The sequence below is a fragment of the Mesocricetus auratus genome, unplaced genomic scaffold (genome assembly GCF_017639785.1).
Source record: "Mesocricetus auratus isolate SY011 unplaced genomic scaffold, BCM_Maur_2.0 Super-Scaffold_15014, whole genome shotgun sequence".
NCBI classification, from domain to species: Eukaryota; Metazoa; Chordata; class Mammalia; order Rodentia; family Cricetidae; genus Mesocricetus; species Mesocricetus auratus.
This window is the reverse complement of record NW_024429186.1, coordinates 38,308,203-38,327,405: the sequence shown is the minus strand read 5'-3', so window position 1 is coordinate 38,327,405 and position 19,203 is coordinate 38,308,203. Positions and strand designations below refer to the sequence as shown.

At 32.7% G+C, this 19,203-nt stretch overlaps 1 protein-coding gene across 20 annotated transcripts in view; it reads left to right on the top strand.

The window, feature by feature from the left end:
- The window catches only part of Gphn (gephyrin), a 364,069-nt gene that overhangs the window by 222,251 nt on the left and 122,615 nt on the right, over window positions 1-19,203 (top strand). For 10 of the 20 annotated variants that reach the window (XM_040742859.1, XM_040742856.1, XM_040742852.1 and 7 more), the window contains one exon: window positions 6,478-6,519. The exons of the other annotated variants lie outside the window; for them this stretch is intronic. In XM_040742859.1, the coding sequence (XP_040598793.1) occupies window positions 6,478-6,519 (42 nt within the window). The remainder of the gene's footprint in view (window positions 1-6,477; window positions 6,520-19,203) is intronic. 20 annotated transcript variants of the gene reach the window in all.

Below are 19,203 nucleotides of genomic sequence, written 5' to 3'. Positions count from 1 at the left end.
TCCTGTCTCTTACCCCTTTCTTTCTTTTTTAGCTGTGGCTTCATGCTCAAGTTTATAAAATAAAGATTAAATTGGAAGTATAAAAGACCTGTAAGTCACACCTAACATTAAAGTTGATTTAGTAACATTTTGCCCCTGATATAAAAAACTTTTCAAAATTAATACAAATATAATGATGCAATTTTCTAAAGATCACTTCGTGTGACATCTGTTTAATTCTTATCCACTTGAATATATATTTTTGCATGTTATTGAATGTGTCAGCAAGATTATAAATTACTGACTGGAAAAAAAGACATGGTTATTCAATTTTAGTTTTCAAGGAAAATTATGAATGTTAAATGGTTATATAGGATACTCTAACCAATAGATACATATGTTCAGAGTTAATAGACTTCTCTAAATTCAGATACTTTTGGAATAATTATGTAATATTTTGATTAGAAAGAAATTTATCAGCAAGCAGCTTTACCAAGAATGATTTCTTATAACATCTTTTTTTTTTAATTTTATTTTCCAGTTTAAATTTAGATAAGAAACAAGGTTGCTTCACAAGTCAGTTCCAGGTCCCTCTCCCATTCCCTCCCTTCCTCCCGTGACATTTTTTGAAAGAGAATACAAGACATCATATGTGCATCATAAAACTAGTTACTAGCAACTATTTTTGTAACATTGTTCAGAGTTTTAAAATACTTTGCCTTGCTTCTAAATACATGTTTTCAAAAGGTAATCAATTTTAAAACAAATATATAAATATGACAATAAAGTTAGCTTATTGTTTATCTCTGACCTACCATTCCTAGAGCTTCTAAAAAGGATTCAGGACGCTAGGCCTTAGATTTATTTCTCCTATGATTGTTGCCTTTCATTTAATTCATTCTGCTATGTTTATTTTGTCATAAAAATAGATAAAAAGTTAACTTGTCTCTGCTTACTTTTAGTAGTGTGATATATATTATGTAAATGTATATTACATTTCTGATTATTAGATAAAAACCATTTTATCAATATCATTCACTAACTTTTGAAAACTAAGTAGAAAGAAATTAATACAATACCTCATTGTTCTACTTTCTTTGAGCAAGTCCTTCTTTTCTATTTGTATTATTAGTCTTAAAAAGATCTTCTCCAGTCACTCCTAGAATCCAAAATACTATCACTAGTATAAAAATATCAGTATAAATTTTATGACTATACAAATCCGAATATCACTGAATGTTATTATAAAAAAATAAGAAACATTATTAATAAAATAATGAATATTAAATATATATTTAGTGTCATTCTTTCCATATCAATCATGAAAAAATTTTTTCACCCAAATTATAGAAAGTTGAAATTTGTTAAGTGTTGCATGCCTTTAATCCCAGCACTTGGGAGGCAGAGGCAGGCAAAGCTCTGTGAGTTCAAGGCCAGCCTCGTCTACAGAGTGAGTGCCAGGACAGGCTCCAAAGCTACACAGAGAAACTGTGGCTCGAAAAACCAAAAAAGAAAGAAAGAAAGAAAGGAAGGAAGGAAGGAAGGAAGGAAGGAAGGAAGGAAGGAAGGAAGGAAGAAAGAAAGAAAGGAAGAAAGGAAGAAAGAAAGAAATTTGTTAAGATCTACATATATGCTAAGGAGTTAATTATTAGGGTATGATTAAATTAAGTTTAGTACATTCCAAATTGTTTTATCTCATGTCACTTTTCTATTTTCAACAGAGTTTATATTATTTGAAAGATCTTATAAACTACCAGATAATTTTTTAAAGATAAAGAACTATTAAATTTCACTTGCCTGATGACCAAGCCTTTATCCTAGGAAGATAATAAAACTATTAAAAAGCAAATGCTGCCAGGTGTTGGTGGCGCACGCCTTTAATCCCAGCACTTGGGAGGCAGAGGCAGAGGCAGGTGGATCTCTGTGAGTTCCAGGCCAGCCTGGTCTACTGAGCGAGTTCCACGACAGCCTCCAAGACAATACAGAGAAACCCTGTCTTGGAAAAAAAAAAAAAGCAAACGCTATCTTTTCTAATGACTTCAATGGATACAATATGCAGATAAAATGTTTAGCTGCATTCTCTTTTCTGCATCCCCTTTAATACCAATTGTCTATGCACATCATAAAATATGTTTTACAAAAAATATTGTTGCTTAAAGCATCAGACAAAGTTAAAGATTTTGGTCCTAAACTGAATTGGCAATGACCATTCCATTTTGTGCAAATTTATTGCAAGTGTTCATAAGAATATGGTTTAATTCATTGAAAGGTTTTAATTCATTGAAACACATGAAGAATATTTAAGGTAAAAGATTAATGATTTTTGTTTCCAATCATATATTTATTTGGTCGCTGAAAGGTTGGTGACATATATTTCGGAATGCAGGTTAGGGATACAATTAAATCATAGATGTTCCAAGTATCATCACACAACAGTATTTTATTTTACAAAAAAGAGTAGACCCATGTATGAAGTCTGGAATTTTTCAAGTAATACTAAATTTTATCTCTTAAGTGAATGTCTGTTCTTTTCTTCCATCACATTAACTGTTCCTTAGAAGAAGCAGAGTGTATTGTTAGTAGACTGAACAAAGCAGTAACATCACAAACCCTAAAAAGGGTTTTTAACAATTGTAATAGTACAGCTACTATTAATATGTAATCAGAACTTTCTTAGTTAAATCATTGCAAAATATGCTATATATCCTTAGATTTATAATGTCTTGAGAATAGTGACCAAAAAATAAAAAATAAAACATTGGGAAAAATAATTTTGCAATTGATCGAATTGTGAACCTAGTAATTACAATATTAAAAGTAATGTTTCATGATTGAACGCCAACAGACAGTTTGGTTTTTTTTTTTTGGTTGGTTGGTTGGTTGGTTGGTTGGTTGGTTGGTTGGTTGGTTGGCTGGTTTGGTTTGGTTTGGTTTGGTTTAGTTTGACTTGGTTTCTGTTTTGGTTTTGGATTTTCTGAGACAGGGTTTCTCTGTGTAGCACTGGCTATCCTGGAACTCACTCTGTGGACAGACTAGCCTAAAACTCCTAGAAATCTGCCTGCCTCTGCCTCCTGAGTACTGGGAATAAAGGTGTGTACCACCACCAACACCTGGCCAGACAATTTTGGAAACAGAAACACAGAATAAAATAACCAAAAGCTATGCTATAAATCCAAGTAAATTTACAATGAACTTACTTTGTTAAAGAGCAGTCAGAACAAGGTGAATATGAATATTAAAGTATCCAGAAAAAATAGTAGATACACAGTTATGAAATAAAAATATGGAGATAAACAAGGAAAGAAATAAAATATTCATCATCCAGAATTGTATGTTTTTACCTAGTATATACTCTGTTTAGGATCATGATAAATTAATGTTCAACTAAATTTGTACATTTTTAAAAGTTTTGGAAAACAGTAACATGGGATATGACACATAAAGAAAGATTATTAGAGTATAAATTAACTAAGATAAAAATGATAAAAATAAAAGGAATATAATAATAGTAATTGTTACCATGCTAATGTACGTAAAGGAGTGATATTTAAAGTGAGGAAAATCAGTCAAGGCATAAGAATGTCACTTAAACTGAAAGTCATTTTTGGTACATATTTTTAAAATCAGAATTAAATCATAAGAAATCAACTTTTTAAATAGTAATGTTTGAATTTGTAATGATCTAATTGCATTCTAAAATAGAACTGGTGTTAAATAAGCCAATATAAGTAATGAATTTAATTTCTGTATTTTCTTCTGTCCTTTACTGTGGTATTTTCATTCCAGCTTCGTTCTGAATTAGTTTGTTATATTATTATGAACTATTATCTATTATCATTGGAAGATTTTGTACATATACATCCATTGAGTTCTGTGGCACACAGCCTGGGAAACTACATCCTGTGGGTCAAGTCCTATTTTTTATAGGGTCACACACTATAGATTTTATTTCTTATTTTTAAATGTGAGGGTTAGACTAACATTTCATGTGAAAATTGCATGAGCAAATACGTTCTAAAATAAGTTTTTATTGAAATTGCTATTCGTTTGAATATGGTCTTCAGTTGTTCCTAAACTACAACAGAGATTTAAGTGGTTATGTCTTAGTAAAGATAACATGATCACCTTTTAGATTGTATTAGTTGAGTCTCTTTACTCACCTAAAATCTGAAATAAAATTTAAACCAAATGAGAAAGGTATCCTGACATGATAAAACAATGCACTATACTTTAATATGTAGCTCTTAGTAGTACAAGAAATGTCTGCATTTGATCAGTTAGCTGATACTGAGCAGTGAGACACTGCTGGAGCATTAGTCCTTAGATGAATAGGCAATCAGTAGACCTTACTAATTAGACAATTTGTTTCTGTAGTTAGTTTCTTCAGGCACATAACAGTGTCAGTCCTTTTCCAAAACATTGTTTGATCTGCCTGGCTCTCCCGTTTGATAAGCTGACATTTAGTATTTTGCATTTTTATAGTAATTAAATTATAGTAAAATCCTGACTCTTGTGGTAGATGATCTGTAATAAATATGACTAGCCTTTAATAATAATGACAGAAATTTAGTGTTGGGAATACTATCCAAAATGGGCCAGTTTTACTAATTTTCACATTATTAGAATTCTCTTGATGTGAAAAACTTACTCCTGAGATTTCATTTGTAATGAAAATAAGAAAGCTGTAATTTATCCTATGTTTTAAATCAAAAGATAAACGCTTCAAATATTATAATGCCTAAAGCATTTGAAATAGAAGTAAGGTGTTTAAAGCTCATCATAGAATTTCCCCTCTCAAAATTGACTTAAGCCAGGTGGTAGTGGCACATGCCTCTACTCACAGCACTCAGGAAGCAGAGGCAGGTGAATCTCTAAGTTGCAGGACAGCCAGGAATACACAGAGAAACCCCATCTTGAAAAGCAAAGACAAAAACAAATTGACTTTAATACAGAAATAAGATACATCTGCTTAATGAATAAGTTTTCTGTGTAATAGCAAATAGGAACTGAGTAAAAAAGAGACAAGATTCTCAAATTGTTTTAAATAGATTAAGTATGCAAATCTTGATCTCCTTAGATCTCTCTGTTTGCTAAAGAAATGTTAATGCACAAAGTTTAAAAAATGTTTCATTTTCTAAAACTGTATTTTAGAAACTAACTCAAAGCATAAGGGACAATGGTACTTTTATCCCAAATCTTTAAGGCAATAAACTTAAAAGGTTCAGAAAATTACTTTAGTTTTTAAACGATAGGTGGAAAGAATTCATGCATTCTTTAATTCAGTAAATACTTAATGGACACCTACTGTATTCTTCTGTTACCAGTGCTAGAAATATGTTAAATAGCAGATCTGATAAGGTTGTTTCTGGCTTGTCCACTTTGTCATCCTTTCCAATTCCCTACTCTTAACTTTGTATTCTGAAACTTCACACAGGTCTTGTGACTAGAAAATGCATCGGTAACTGTTTCACATGGCATAGGGAAAAGTAATGTAGGATACGGCCATAAAAATGAACATGGTAGCATCCTATGTTAAGAGCAAGATAGAGCATCACCGCTTCAAAGGCATAAAGGTCAGCCTGGAGTGATAATAGTGCTGTAGTGAGGAGCTAAGCAGGAAGATCACTGGAACTCAGTGACAGCCATGGACAGGGCTTGATCAGGGAAATCATGAAGGTTAAACATAGCTTTAGGTATAAAATAGTTATTTTAAGGAACAGTAATAAAATAGTTACTACAAAAAGTTGGTGAACTATACATAGTAGCACATACCTGACATCCTACATGGGTGAAAAAGGACTACATGTAGTAGCCAACCTGGGTTATATAATCAGTTCTAACCCTTACTGAACCAGATAGGGAGACTCCATCTCAAAACATAAGGGAGGGAGAGAAAATCACACACACAGAGGAATCAATGAGTAGAAACGATGATTAAAAATAAATGTGGAGAAAAATATATGTATGTATACATATATATTGTTTTATGGTATTGCCAACATGTATTAAGAGAGAAAGGAGTTTTTCATTAACACTGAAAAACAAATAAGAAAGTATATCAGAATACTTAAACTGGTTTTTCTTGCCCTCTTTACAGAATAATATAATATAAAGATATACAGTAGATATACAGGCCATTGAAGATCAGTGTGGCACCATAGGAAAGAAAGTTTGATTTTCTTCTTTCTCACTAATTGAGCACCTTCTCAGCAAGTTCATACCACAACCTGTCTGAATGGGGGTATGATCTCTATAAATGTACCTTTTTTTGTTTTTAAAGAAAATTAGCCTCCAGTGGATTTTGAGGTTTATTTGTTTTGTTTTAATCATGAGGTTCTCTTTCAAATAACTGAGTCTTAAGATGTGTCCCCTTGTCAGGCTGTTTTATTATTTATATGGCAAATTTGTTGTTGATAAAGCCATGTAAAGCTTCTGAGACCCTTACTATTCTATCATTTCCTCTTTAACAGTGTTTTCTTTTCTCCACTGCAAAACCAGGCTCGGCTTCCGTCGTGCTCATCTACCTATAGTGTATCTGAGGTATATTTTGCACGTGTCTTTTTACATGGTCAATAACATGCTCGCACTCACCTTTTTTTTTTTTTTTTGCCTTAATTTATGTTGCCTTGCACTATGCCCTTGGCTGAAAGGGATGAGGGTATCAGAGGGGGAAAGTCACCAGTTTCAAGGGAAATTTCTATACTACACACTTGTCAAAAGAACTTGGCTTCCAGCACTCCTATCACACTGAAATAGCTAGCACTCAAATTGTTATTACTACAGTACTGCATAATAATTTCTCTGAACCAGGTAATTTATTTTTAAGCTTATGTTGCCTAAAGAAAAATATGCTACTTTGAATATAATGTGTCTGTTACTGATACTGAAGATTTGAATTCAGTTAGTGAGGATCCCTACCCATTATAGAAATCTTTCCAGAATTGACTATTAAAGGGGAAAAACTTGAGAAAAAGGAAACTACTTAATTTATGTATATTTAAAATACAAGATTCTTTCCCTCTTTAAAATCTTTAAAAATACTTAGTCAGGTAGTGGGTGCCACATGCTTTAATCCCATCAAGAGGCAGAGACAGGTGTATCTTTGAGTTCAAGGCCAGGCTCATCTACAAAGCAAGTTCCAGGACAGCTAGAGCTACACAGAGAAACCCTGTCTAGAAAACAAAAAGAAAAATAGGATTTTAGTTTCTTTATTACTTATGCTTTTCTTAAGATTCTTATCTTACAGAAAATCATATTAATTATGAAAATCATGCTCTTTTAATAAAATATATAGCATAAAATTTAACTTATTTTCTTGTCTTCTTAGGTATTTATTTCCCCTTCTTGTTTTGTTAAACAACAGCATACTGTATTTTCTCATTTCTGTAAATCCCGAAAATATTATTGATATCCTTTGATTATACAATGTGCTAAGTCTAGATTCTCAAGCAGGAGAAGGGTTGATTAGATGTAAAATATATATATATAGAACTCTATAGAAAGGGACATTAATAGCATGTGAAAATTAAGATATCAGTTTTTTATAATATAGCATATTTACTTTATGTAGTTGCTGTAAATATTTGCAGACCAATATTGTCTGTATAATTTTGATCACAAAAATATTATACATGATGCCATTGCATTAAAAAATGGCACTGTGTAAAATAGCAATTTGTTTGTCCAGAAAAATATACAAATTAAGCTGGGTGGTGCTGGCGCACGCCTTTGATCCCAACACTCGGGAGGCAGAGGCAGGTGGATCTCTGTGAGTTCTAGACCAAGCCTGGGCTACCGAGCAAGTTCCAGGACAGGCTCCAAAACAATACAGAGAAACCCTGTCTCACAAAAAAAAAAAAATACACAAATTAGCATCTTTAGATTTCAAATTTTTGTAAGTTTCAAAAGATATAGTGTGACTAAATCTATATCCTAATAATGTTGAATTTATTGGGTTAATAAAGTACAGCCATCCTGTTCAATTTTTATTTCCTAAGTTATAACTGTCAATGACTTTTTTTCTCTTATAACTGACTTTGTAAAGAGAAAAATTTTTGTCAGCCAAGAAAGCATTTCTTCTATTATTCACACACCTAATTATATTAAAAACATACTGTAATATAACGAAGAGAATATAGATAACTCTTACAGAACTCAGGGAAAGTACCATCAAAATAATACGAAGCTTTGAAACTCCCAATATGAAAGATTCCTGAACAACTAAACTACAGGGCCATCTATATCCTTCATTTGACATTTTCTTTGTTATTATGGTGTTTTAATGAGGAAATTATGCTTGAAACATAATATGACAGCTTAACATAAACATGTGGCCATGTATTGTGACACTATCATCACCATAGGTGAGGTTTCACCAAAAGCTGAGGGAATTTTAATCAAGGCCTTCAAGCAAAATAAAATACTTCTTATAAATAAACATTCATGTCGATACATACGGAAAATTTAGGCCCGCAAAGTTATCTTAGAAATGATGTCCTTTTAGGGGGATCTTGGTTACTTTCAAGATGAAAAACCATACATTCCTCTTTGAAAAATCATTATGGAAAAGTAATTACTAAAACACAAATTAACTATTTATGCTATCAGGAAGGACTTTTTGAAAACATAGGTGTATATCATCCCATCATTACATTTTCATAGGCCCTTTTAATACCACAGGCATGATTCCCAGTGTAACAAATATATAACACATTTCTTTCTGCCACTTCATCTAGGCAATTCTCCATTTCTCATGAAAGTGTATAAGAAGGCTACCATTGGCATCACCTCCAATCACAGCCTACAGCATCCATCAGGGTATAACTTTCTCTGTGACAGCATGTGTGCAGGAGGGCTCTCTAGTTTGAATGTAGAACTGGCTTTCGGGACTTGTGTATGCAGTGGCATTTTCTCCATGACATTCAGCTCTTACAGAATCATAAACTACATGTGGATTTGTTTTTCTTTTATTGTGACATGTGGGTTCTCCTTAGTTGTCATAAAGTGTGTTTCTCACTTGTCATTTGTAGAGTTTCTCTAGTCTTCTCTGCTATCCTTCTGTGATCTCTCTAGGTTGTGTTTATATTCAGTCCAATAAATTTAAGAACAATAGGGATCTAATATTCATGATAATCATCTGTACAGAAAGTATCTTCTATAATTGTTTTCTTTAATCTAAAGCTGGTAGCTGTTTCATAAACCTTAATTAAACTTTTAAGAAATACTCTCATGTCTCAATTTTTAAATGGAAGCCTCTTTTAGAACTACTGTAAACTACTTTTTATAGCAGAATTATGTAAGTTGCCAGACCTTCCATCGCTCATCTTCACTTTACATCTAGTTCTGAAGAAATAGCTTCTCACTCCTAATGTGGCACATTGACTTTACCAGTTGTGTATTGCTATCTTGTATGCCATTCATAAAGTTAAAATAGTAAATGTCACTCCAATGAACCTATTCCTGAGTTGTAAAATACAAGATAATCCATGACTTCATGTGACTGAAACTGCTCTACAAATACGACCCCATGACCTTTTTGTTTAAAGTAAACAAATAAAATATACCCCAAAAAGGAAGAACTCACTTCCAAAGTTCGAACTGATACTCAACATTTTCAACATTGTTTTTGTAGTTTTTACTTTTTTAAAGATTGCTTCATATCTGGAGACGTAGCTCAACAGTTAAGAGCACTTGTTACTCTTTCAGAGGACACAAGTTCGATTATGAGCACCCATATTGGACTATTTAGACCACCTGTACCTCAAACTCCAGGGAATCTAACATTCTCTTCCAACATGAATGCATGTACACACACAAAATAATAAAATTTTTTAAAATATTGTTTCAGAGTTTCCTTATTTTAAACAAAAGCCAAATTAACACTGTCTCATGGTAGAAATGGTATTCATTATGCTCTATTTAAGAAACAGTAATATACCAGGTGTGGTGGCTTACATCTTTAATACCAGCATTGAGAAGTCAGAGGGAAGAGGATCTCTGTGAGTTCAAGGTCAACCTAGTCTACATGAGTTCTAAGACATCCAGAGCTACACAGTAAGACACTGTCTCAAGAAAGGGAATATATAATAGAAGTAAATATAATATGATTGTATCACAATAGCACAATATCTAAAAATAAAATAAACATTCAACTTACTTTGATTTTATAATCCAATTGAAACTCTTTAAAAGCCTCTGTAGTTGACAGAGTTTATTTAGTGTACTGGAAACTTTGAGGCTCAGTTATTTCTTCTTGTTGAATAGACAAAGACTGATATTTAATGATATGTCTATTTAATGCTTAAGAATTTTCAGCTACTTAAATAAATCCTAACATGAATGTTGTCCTTTGAGTTCTACCATATAGCCCAGAAAAACAGTTATGATCAAAACAAATATTGACTAGAGAACGTTTGGGAGCTTTTGCAAAGAAGTTTCAGTTAAATTACATTCAAATACTAAATTTATGTAGAAGATGCAAAAGACTGTTTTTTTGGGGTTTTTTTTTTTTTTTTTTTTTTTTGGTTTTTACAAGACAGGGTTTCCCTGTATTGTTTTGGAGGCTATCGGTCCAGCCCGGCCTTGAACTCACAGAGATCTGCCTGCCTCTGCCTCCTAAGTGCTGGGATTAAAGGCATACGCCACCAACGCCAGGCTAAGACTGTTCTTATTTAAATACTCTAGCATTTCCTGTAGAAAAAATTTAAAGGACTATTTTATAAATGTCACATAACCAAAAACTGTCCCGAAGAACTGTAGCCATGAAGTAAAGTTTGTATACTGCGAGTGGAGAGCCTCAGATTTTTCTACTCCATAAAATTCTCACATGGGTCTGGTGTGATGACTCAGTATGTGAAAACATTTGCATTACAAACCTTATAACTTGAGTTTGGTCTGCGAACTCAGAGTAAGAGGGGTAGTACTAAAAGTCATCTTCTATTGCGAGCTGTGCATACACACATGCACACACACATACACACACATGCACAACACACAATTATAATAAATATTTTTAGAAGAAATATCTTATAATTGATTTTTATTTACCTACGTGTTTTAGTACAGTAGTCTATGGCATTCTGCTTCTTGATTCTTAGATGTATTATTTTTATGACATTTTTACCCAATAGTAATGAATGAAACTAGATAGTATGATATGTTGTGAAGGAATCTTTTAAATAGTATCTGTCTTTTGAAAATGCTAAACATGGTATTATAAAAGTTTCTTAGATCTTATCTCACTTTTAATTTTTTCCATCATTTTAATTCATATTATTACAACATACATAAAATTAACAAAAGTACTTTGGCTTTAAGCACTTACATTGTTGTATCAAGTTGAATGAAGGAAATCTGTAATTGTTCAACAACTTAAAAGTAACTAAAGGAATTAGCAATCAGCTAAGTGTTTCTCTCATTACTCTGAACATAAATACTTTAAGGAATTGGCAATAGGGTGGGAGGCTGGGGGGGAAGGGGAGTGTGGGAGGAGGGAAGGGAGAGGAAACTGGGATTGACATGTAAAACAAGCTATTTAAAATTAAAATAAAAATTATAAAAGAAAAACATAAATACTTTAAATAGATTTTTCTCTCTTTTGAATTTTTGGAAGTAAATTGACATTTTTTTTGTTTCCAACAAAATAAGAAAAGTATAAACTTCAAATAACCAGTAAACAAAGATAATGAGGACATGTCTTACTTTTTGTTAAATTTCAAGTCATGACACTGGTGAGGCAATACAGGAAACATACTGTGCTTAAAAGACACTAAAGAATATTTGAGAATTAAAGATATACAACTATATCTACTTTTCTGACATGAAGATTTTTCACCTATGTTTTGGAGAATTTTAATTCATGTAAAAACTCTTATAGTACCTAAAGCCTAGCAAATATTAAGTAGACATAAGTTTCTTCTCTAATAGGTGTCTTAAGCTCTAATCATAATAGGTTTGGGTTATCAAAGCAAATAATTAGTTTCCCTTGACATAGCTCCTTTTTTCTCATGCCAGCTTATCTCATGGAACACTTCTTCAATTACCCTCAGTTCTTCTGACCAAAAAGGCTACAGTGCATTATAATCAAGATTTTAAGGGCCTATAATTTTGTTAGGGAGAGATGTTAGTAACTCTAGCAACTGGAAGGCTCTAAGTATGGTTGAAGTTATCCTATGAGAGAGTAATACTATCACAGATAAATGTCTGTGCTCCTTTTCAAACTCATGCTTTGCCTAATTTATTTTTCTAATGTTCTCTAGTACCAACTCTTCTCCATTTGAATAGGATATTGGGCTATCTAGTTTTAATACTGAATGTCTTAGAAGAAGTCTTTCAAACCTGGTCAAAACCTGAACAATCAGCCATTGACTCCCTGTAAATGTCTGTGTTCCTCTCTTGGCTTTTTTTTCTGTAGAATTGTTATTACATGCCTGCCAATAATGCCTTCCTCCACTTTATAGCTCAAGTTCATCTTCTTTCAGAAAGCCTCATCTAACAACTTCTGTTTGCCATCCACTCAAGGGAATTGCACTTGTACTTATACCCTTACCCTATATTACTTTTTCTTCTACAAATCTGATTTTTTTTCTCTATTCTGTACATGGTGGTACAATAATCAATAATTAACCATTCTTAACTACTTATAGTAAAAGCACAAAGTTAAAGTTACTTTTAGCTCAAGGGAATTCAGATTTGTTGCCTGATAATTAGTCACATAGTGAAATATGTTTTGTATATAGTATCTAGGATATATGCATATATATTAAATAGTAATTCATGGATGTGTTTTTTTTTCATTGTACTGACTTCTCAGCCTAGGTAATTTGATAAACCAAACTCTCATTACTTTTCAATGGCATATAAGTAATTATGAATTGGTTGATAAATTGAAACCATATACAGTCTTTGAAGTATCATTTACAAATCCATCTTTTAAACTGCAGTAACAATAATTAAAGAAAGCAAAAATTTATTTAATGTAATAAGAGTTATATGAAATTACTATAATGAATAGAATGTTGGATTTAAATATACTTAAAATACATTCACATATAACTTGGAGGAGAGAGAAATCCTATGAATGCTGGCATCAGTTGTTTTGCATATCAATGGAAAAAGAAGAATGAGAAAGATGAGGGAAGGAAAGGGTTGTAAAGAGAAAGAAGAGCAGGTTTATAATGGAAATATTAAAGGAAGAAAACTAGCTGTAGCTTTTGTTCCTTTTACTGCTTCAATCCTTGAATATGTCTCTTGTTCAAACCCCCATTTACACAGTTAAAAATCAGAAGCAATAGCTTCTGAAACAAGGTTGAATTTTATAATATCTTAATGGCATTCCTAGACTGACATTCCATGAAATGCTGAATGGAATGCAAAGTCATATGAACTTTTATGAAGCCATAGTTTTCAAAACTATTAATAATTTTCCTCATTCTATCTCTAAGTCTCTCTCAGGGCAAGAAAGAAAGGATTATTTCTGGTATTTTTCCATGCCGTTCTGCATTTAGTATTGCCTAAGGCTTTAAAAAGCCAGCTTGCTATTTTTTTTTCTCTCTTTGACAACTTGCTACGAACAACAGTTAAGCCCAAGTTGTTATTTTTTGGGGGGCTACCATATTTGAGGGTTCTTGCTTAGAAAGTATAACATGACTAAAAATGCATGGCTCTTTGAAGATGCTTCTACGTACACATGAACTGAAAGAAAAGAACACTGTAGTAATCCAACCCCTTTAACTTTGTGCTGAACTGAAGATTATGTGTTTCTATACTGTTATGCTGAAGAGTAGGAAAGAGAAAAGGAGATGCTAGTGAAACTTGCAAGTCTCAAATTAAGGCTGATATTAGTTGCATTACCTTAATATTTTGCATCAAAGCCATCCAATTAAAAGTACATCCAACATATAACTCTGTACTGAGGACAGTTCCAAAGTAGTTAATAAACCTCATAATTGCCTTCAATATTATATGCATTTGTTAGGAGTATTGTTCTTATGGCCAAATGATTAGCATCCTTCAGAGCTCTATTGGTATTTGTCTTATCTCTTACATGCATTTTTTTTAACTAGGAAATAAACCAAATTTCATTTTTTCAGGAGGAGATGGAAAAAAAATCTTACCTTTTATTTGCTCTTTCACATTAATTTTATTTTTAAAAACATGGGAAGCAAGAAAACATTTTGTAATTACAGGGCTAATTTTTGTAATCCTGAATCATTATTCTAGACTGTGAGCTACCAAGCTATTCTCAATTTTTACCAAAAAAAAGTTTTAAAGAAAATTGAGGTATGTATAATAATTATTAAACCATATAGCTCTCATTTCCCCCAATATTTGATGAAACAAGCAAAAAATATTACAGAGTAGAGACTCACAGTTATTTCTATATCCTTGATTATTTAAAAAAAGTTTCCCCAAATCTCACTAACCTATCAGTTTAAATCTGTTTCAAAAGTTCAGGGTACATGGACAAACTAAAATAACCTGAGATTATTTATTCAGTCATTATTACCACTTAGCAGGAGTCTTTACAGCTATGAGCTGAATACATTGGCATTGTGTTTGTTCTTAGAATAAAGACTTTATACAGATGGTACCAAATTCTGTTAGAAAAATATAAGCTAAAAGGTTTATTGATAGTGGCAATATATTTAAATGTCCTTTCATTGGTCCCTTCTTTTTCCATTCCCATTTTTAATGAAATATTTTAGATACATGAAAAGAACAGATAATGACAAAAAAACCATATAATCATCTAGATTTCTTCAGTACTAGTAGAACTCATAGCTTATTGTATGCTGTACTCTACAACTGAGCTTAATATCTGCCCTTATATCCCTTTTTATCAGAAAATTCTTCTTTTATCTTCTTGAAATACCAAGTATTTTCTCTGAGACATGTTTAATCTCATGTTGCTGGAACTTTTAAGTCTTATCACCTGTGCTTCTTTCTGTTGCCAGTCTTTGGCCTTTCTGACCAATTACAAGTCTTACTTGGCTTGGAAGAGCTTGTAAACAAACAGTTCTAGGCCAGAATGAATTAAATATAGTTCTAGTGCCTCAATTTTAGTAGTTGGTATACTGTATTATAGCTATCATCATCATCATCATTCTCCTAGTTATGCTCATCAAATCAATGTATATTTATCCTTTACTAAATGTCAAGGATAGTACCGTTTTGCCTCATTTAGTTTGTTTAGCTCTCAGAATAATCTCATGAGATGGTAATTTAAGACATTCCTTGATCCTTACATGACACTAGCAGTTCCCTCTGTCTTCTTAGTTCTTACCTAGATACATATCTGAATTCCTCATCTCTGAAGTGATGCTTATTCAAAAGTCATCCTTGTCCACTGTTTTACTAAATGTTCTATTCATGTGAAGAGACACCATGACCATGACAATTCTTCTAAAGGAAAACATTTAGTTGGAGCTGGCTTACAGTTTCAAAGTTTTAGTCCATTATCATAATGGTAGGAGAGAGAGAGGTAGCTGAGAATTCTACATTCATATTGGCAGGTAGCAAGAGAGTGCAAGACTCTGGACCTGCCTTTGGCTTCTGAACCCCAAAGCCCAGCCCCAGTGACACACTTACTCCAGCAAGCCACATCCTAATAGTGCCACTCCCTGGTGACCAAACATTCAAATTTATGAGCCTATATCATCTACAGTGCTCTTATCTCTCTGCTTTTAGTAGGATATAAGTTCCAATGTAGCAAGGTCTTTTTGGGTCTCAGTCATGTTTTACTCCTTGCCAAAAAATATGTTTCAGTAAATAAATAATATATTATCCATGTGAACTAATGCTTTAAAAGTTATAATTTAGGCCGGGCGGTGGTGGCGCACGCCTTTAATCCCAGCACTCAGGAGGCAGAGGCAGGCGGATCTCTGTGAGTTCGAGGCCGGGCTGGACCGATAGCCTCCGAAACAATACAGAGAAACCCTGTCTCATAAAAACCAAAAAAAAAAAAAAAAGTTATAATTTAGATCTTTGGCTGATCAGATTAGCATATTACTTTGGACCTATAGTGTATACTAAGATAAAATTCACTCACATCTAAAATAATCTAATCTTGCTCATCTTGAGAATAATTTACAAATGGGAACTCTCAAAAGCATAAGAATAAAACCAGTAAAGTAAATGAAGTAAATGCCAGTTTTGCAAGACAATGAACAGAAGTGTGCTGAAACAGCTCAAACTTCATACAAACCTATATTTAACAATACTGTAGAAAAAGGAATGTCCCTTTTCTATCTTGTGATCATTTAGTCTTTTCCTTTTCTAACATAAGGTGTCTAAAATGAAGCTTCACCCAAAAGGGTAATATCTGGATTATCCCGAACATATTTATATTTCCCATACGAAATGTTATTCTCATTTTCATTCTGACTTTATCTTCACTGAATCTTATTAAACTGTGGTTAATTATTCAAAGTGAATTTTCAAAGAAATTAAAAAAGAAAATTAAAAAAGGAATGATGATGGTGGGAGAAATACACTTTTTATTTCTTTACTGGGAAGAGCTCACCAATTTGTTCTTCAATACCAACTGGTCAACCCTTGAAAATATACATAAAAGTTACATTGTACAGACTGGGCAGGTTGTACTTGTGTATTTAGGATTGTGTGTGAATGTATGTATTCACATTTACATTCCTACATGCATTTAACAACAATTAATAAAAGAAGTGGTCTTGAAGAAAAAGAGCAAGGGCAGGTATCAGCAAGAAATTGGAGGGAGGGAAAGGAAGGATAGGATTAATGTAATTGTAATCTCAAAAATAGAAAATCATTTAAAAATAAAAAATAAGTGTGTTGAGGTTCTAAGGGGTGTAATTCAGTAGTAGATTGACTGCTTAGTATGCATAGGTCCCAAAATTCAATCCCTAGCATCACAGACATATGATTAGTGTTATATAGTAAGTCTTTAAAGTTGTATTTTGAGTTAAAATTTTATGTTTTTATAAATTCATTCCATTTATAAACATTAGAAACAATTTTAATATTGCCAAAAACTAAAAATATATCCATTTGAAGTAAATATTCTAAAAACTGCATGCAGTCTTAGAAAACAAAGGTATACAGGAAGAAACAAATTTTCAAACTAAGATTCAATAATAAATAAATGTTCTCAAGCCTTAAAAATATCAGATAAAATTATAAAAGAGTTTAAAAGCAGACAGCAAAGAATATTGGCTTTCCTGTTTAGTGCATCATCTGTGGTACTTCTCCTTTCCTTTTCTCAACTATTGCACAACACTAAGTTTTGGTAGACAAGAACTACAAAAGATCCTAACTCACAGGAATGGAAGTTGTGTCCACATAAATTTTACTTTCTTATCGATCTGTCTGTAAATTTATTTCTAACATTCCTGATAGTGCTGCTATATGTATGCATCATTGTGCAGTTACTTGCATATGTATGTGTAATTCCTTTTTGAACTAGTTTGAAAGTCTTACTGGTTCTCACATTAATAATTTAGATAAAATCTTAGGTACATGTTCATTTTATATTTTTAAGTTTGCCCTTTTTTGAAAAAAAAACTTGAGACAGTTTTCTCTTCTCTATATAGTAGAAGGAGTTTGAACAGCAGTTGGTTTTTTCCATATGATTTCTGTTTAATTTAGCCCAGATACCCAAAGATTGTACATTCAGAAAAACAGAAAATTACATGATAGCATAATAAAACTTTTAATAATAACAATAAGGTATTGGTTAATTTTTCACTCTATATGATCTTGGAAGTTTTGATTAACGTGAACCACTCATGGCTGTGATACAAGACTTCAGAAAGTTTGCTTTTTATCTCTATTTGACAAAGGAACCACCTATACATTTTCTAGATAATCGGTACTTTACAAGTATGGTATAGACATTGTTTTGTATTTATACATGTGCCTGTTAAATACTTATTAAGCATTTTGAAAATAAAAGCAACAGTTTTTTCTACTAACACTGAAATTTAGCAGCCATTGGTTTAGAAAAATAAGCAATTTAGCAATGTGCTTTCATGGTACATTAGTCCATTTTATAAATGACTAAGTGTTATGACAGAGTACTTAAAATTGGAAACTACGAGTATCAAATCCAAACAGAAAGTGAGTATCTTAAAATTCATATTTAATGAAAACATATATGACTTTCTTCAGAAATGTATAATGATTTTATGCTCAATAATTGAGGGGTTTTTAAACTTTTCTTTATTACTTTAATTTTAAATAGCTTGTTTCACATGTCAATCCCAGTTCCCTCTCCCTCCCCTCCTTCCGCACCCCCTCCACCATCCCCACCCCCAGCCTCCCACCCTATCTCTACTTCCTGCCACATAGGGGATATCCAGAGTCTGTCATTTTGCTTATGGCAGGGTCCAGGCACTCCCCCAAGAGTCCAGGCTGGGAGAGCATCCATCTTTGTATTATGGACACACAAAGTCCATTTGTATGCCAGGGATAAACACTGATCTACTGCCCAGGGCCCCATAGGTTGCCCAGACCTCCTCACTGACTCTCACACTCAGGGGGTTTTTCACTTCTTTGGTTAGAGTTACCCCAAGATATTTAATGCTGTTGGTGGCTATTGTAAAGGGTGATGTTTCTCTGATTTCTTCCTCAGTCCATTTATTGTCTGTATATAGGAGGGCTACTGTCTTTTTTGTTGTTGTTGTTTTGTTTTGCTTTGTTTGTTTGTTTGTTTTTAGTTACTCTTGTACCCTGCCACTTTGCTGGAGGTGTTTATCAGCTGTAGAAGTTCTCTGGTAGAATTTTTTTGGGTCACTTTTGTAAACTATCATGTCTGCAAATAGTGAAAGTTTGACTTCTTCTTTTCCAATCTGTATCCCCTTCATCTGCTTTTGTTGTCTTGTTGCTCTAGCTAGAACTTCAAATACAATATTGAAAAGATATGAAGAGAGTGGACAGCAGAGGAATCACATTGAGTCTCTCTCCATTTAGTTTGATGTTGGCTGTTGGCTTACTATATATTGCCTTTATCATTTTTAGGTATGTTCCTGTTATTCCTGATCTCTCCAAGACCTTTATCATGAAGGGGTGTTGGATTTTTTTAAGACTTTTTCAGCATCTAGTGAGATGATCATGTGGTTTTTCTTCTTCAGTTTGTTTATATGGTAGATTACATTGATGGATTTTCATATGTTAAACCATCCCTGGGATGAAGCCTACTTGATCATGGTGGATGATTTTTCTGATGTGTTCTTGCATTCGATTTGCCAG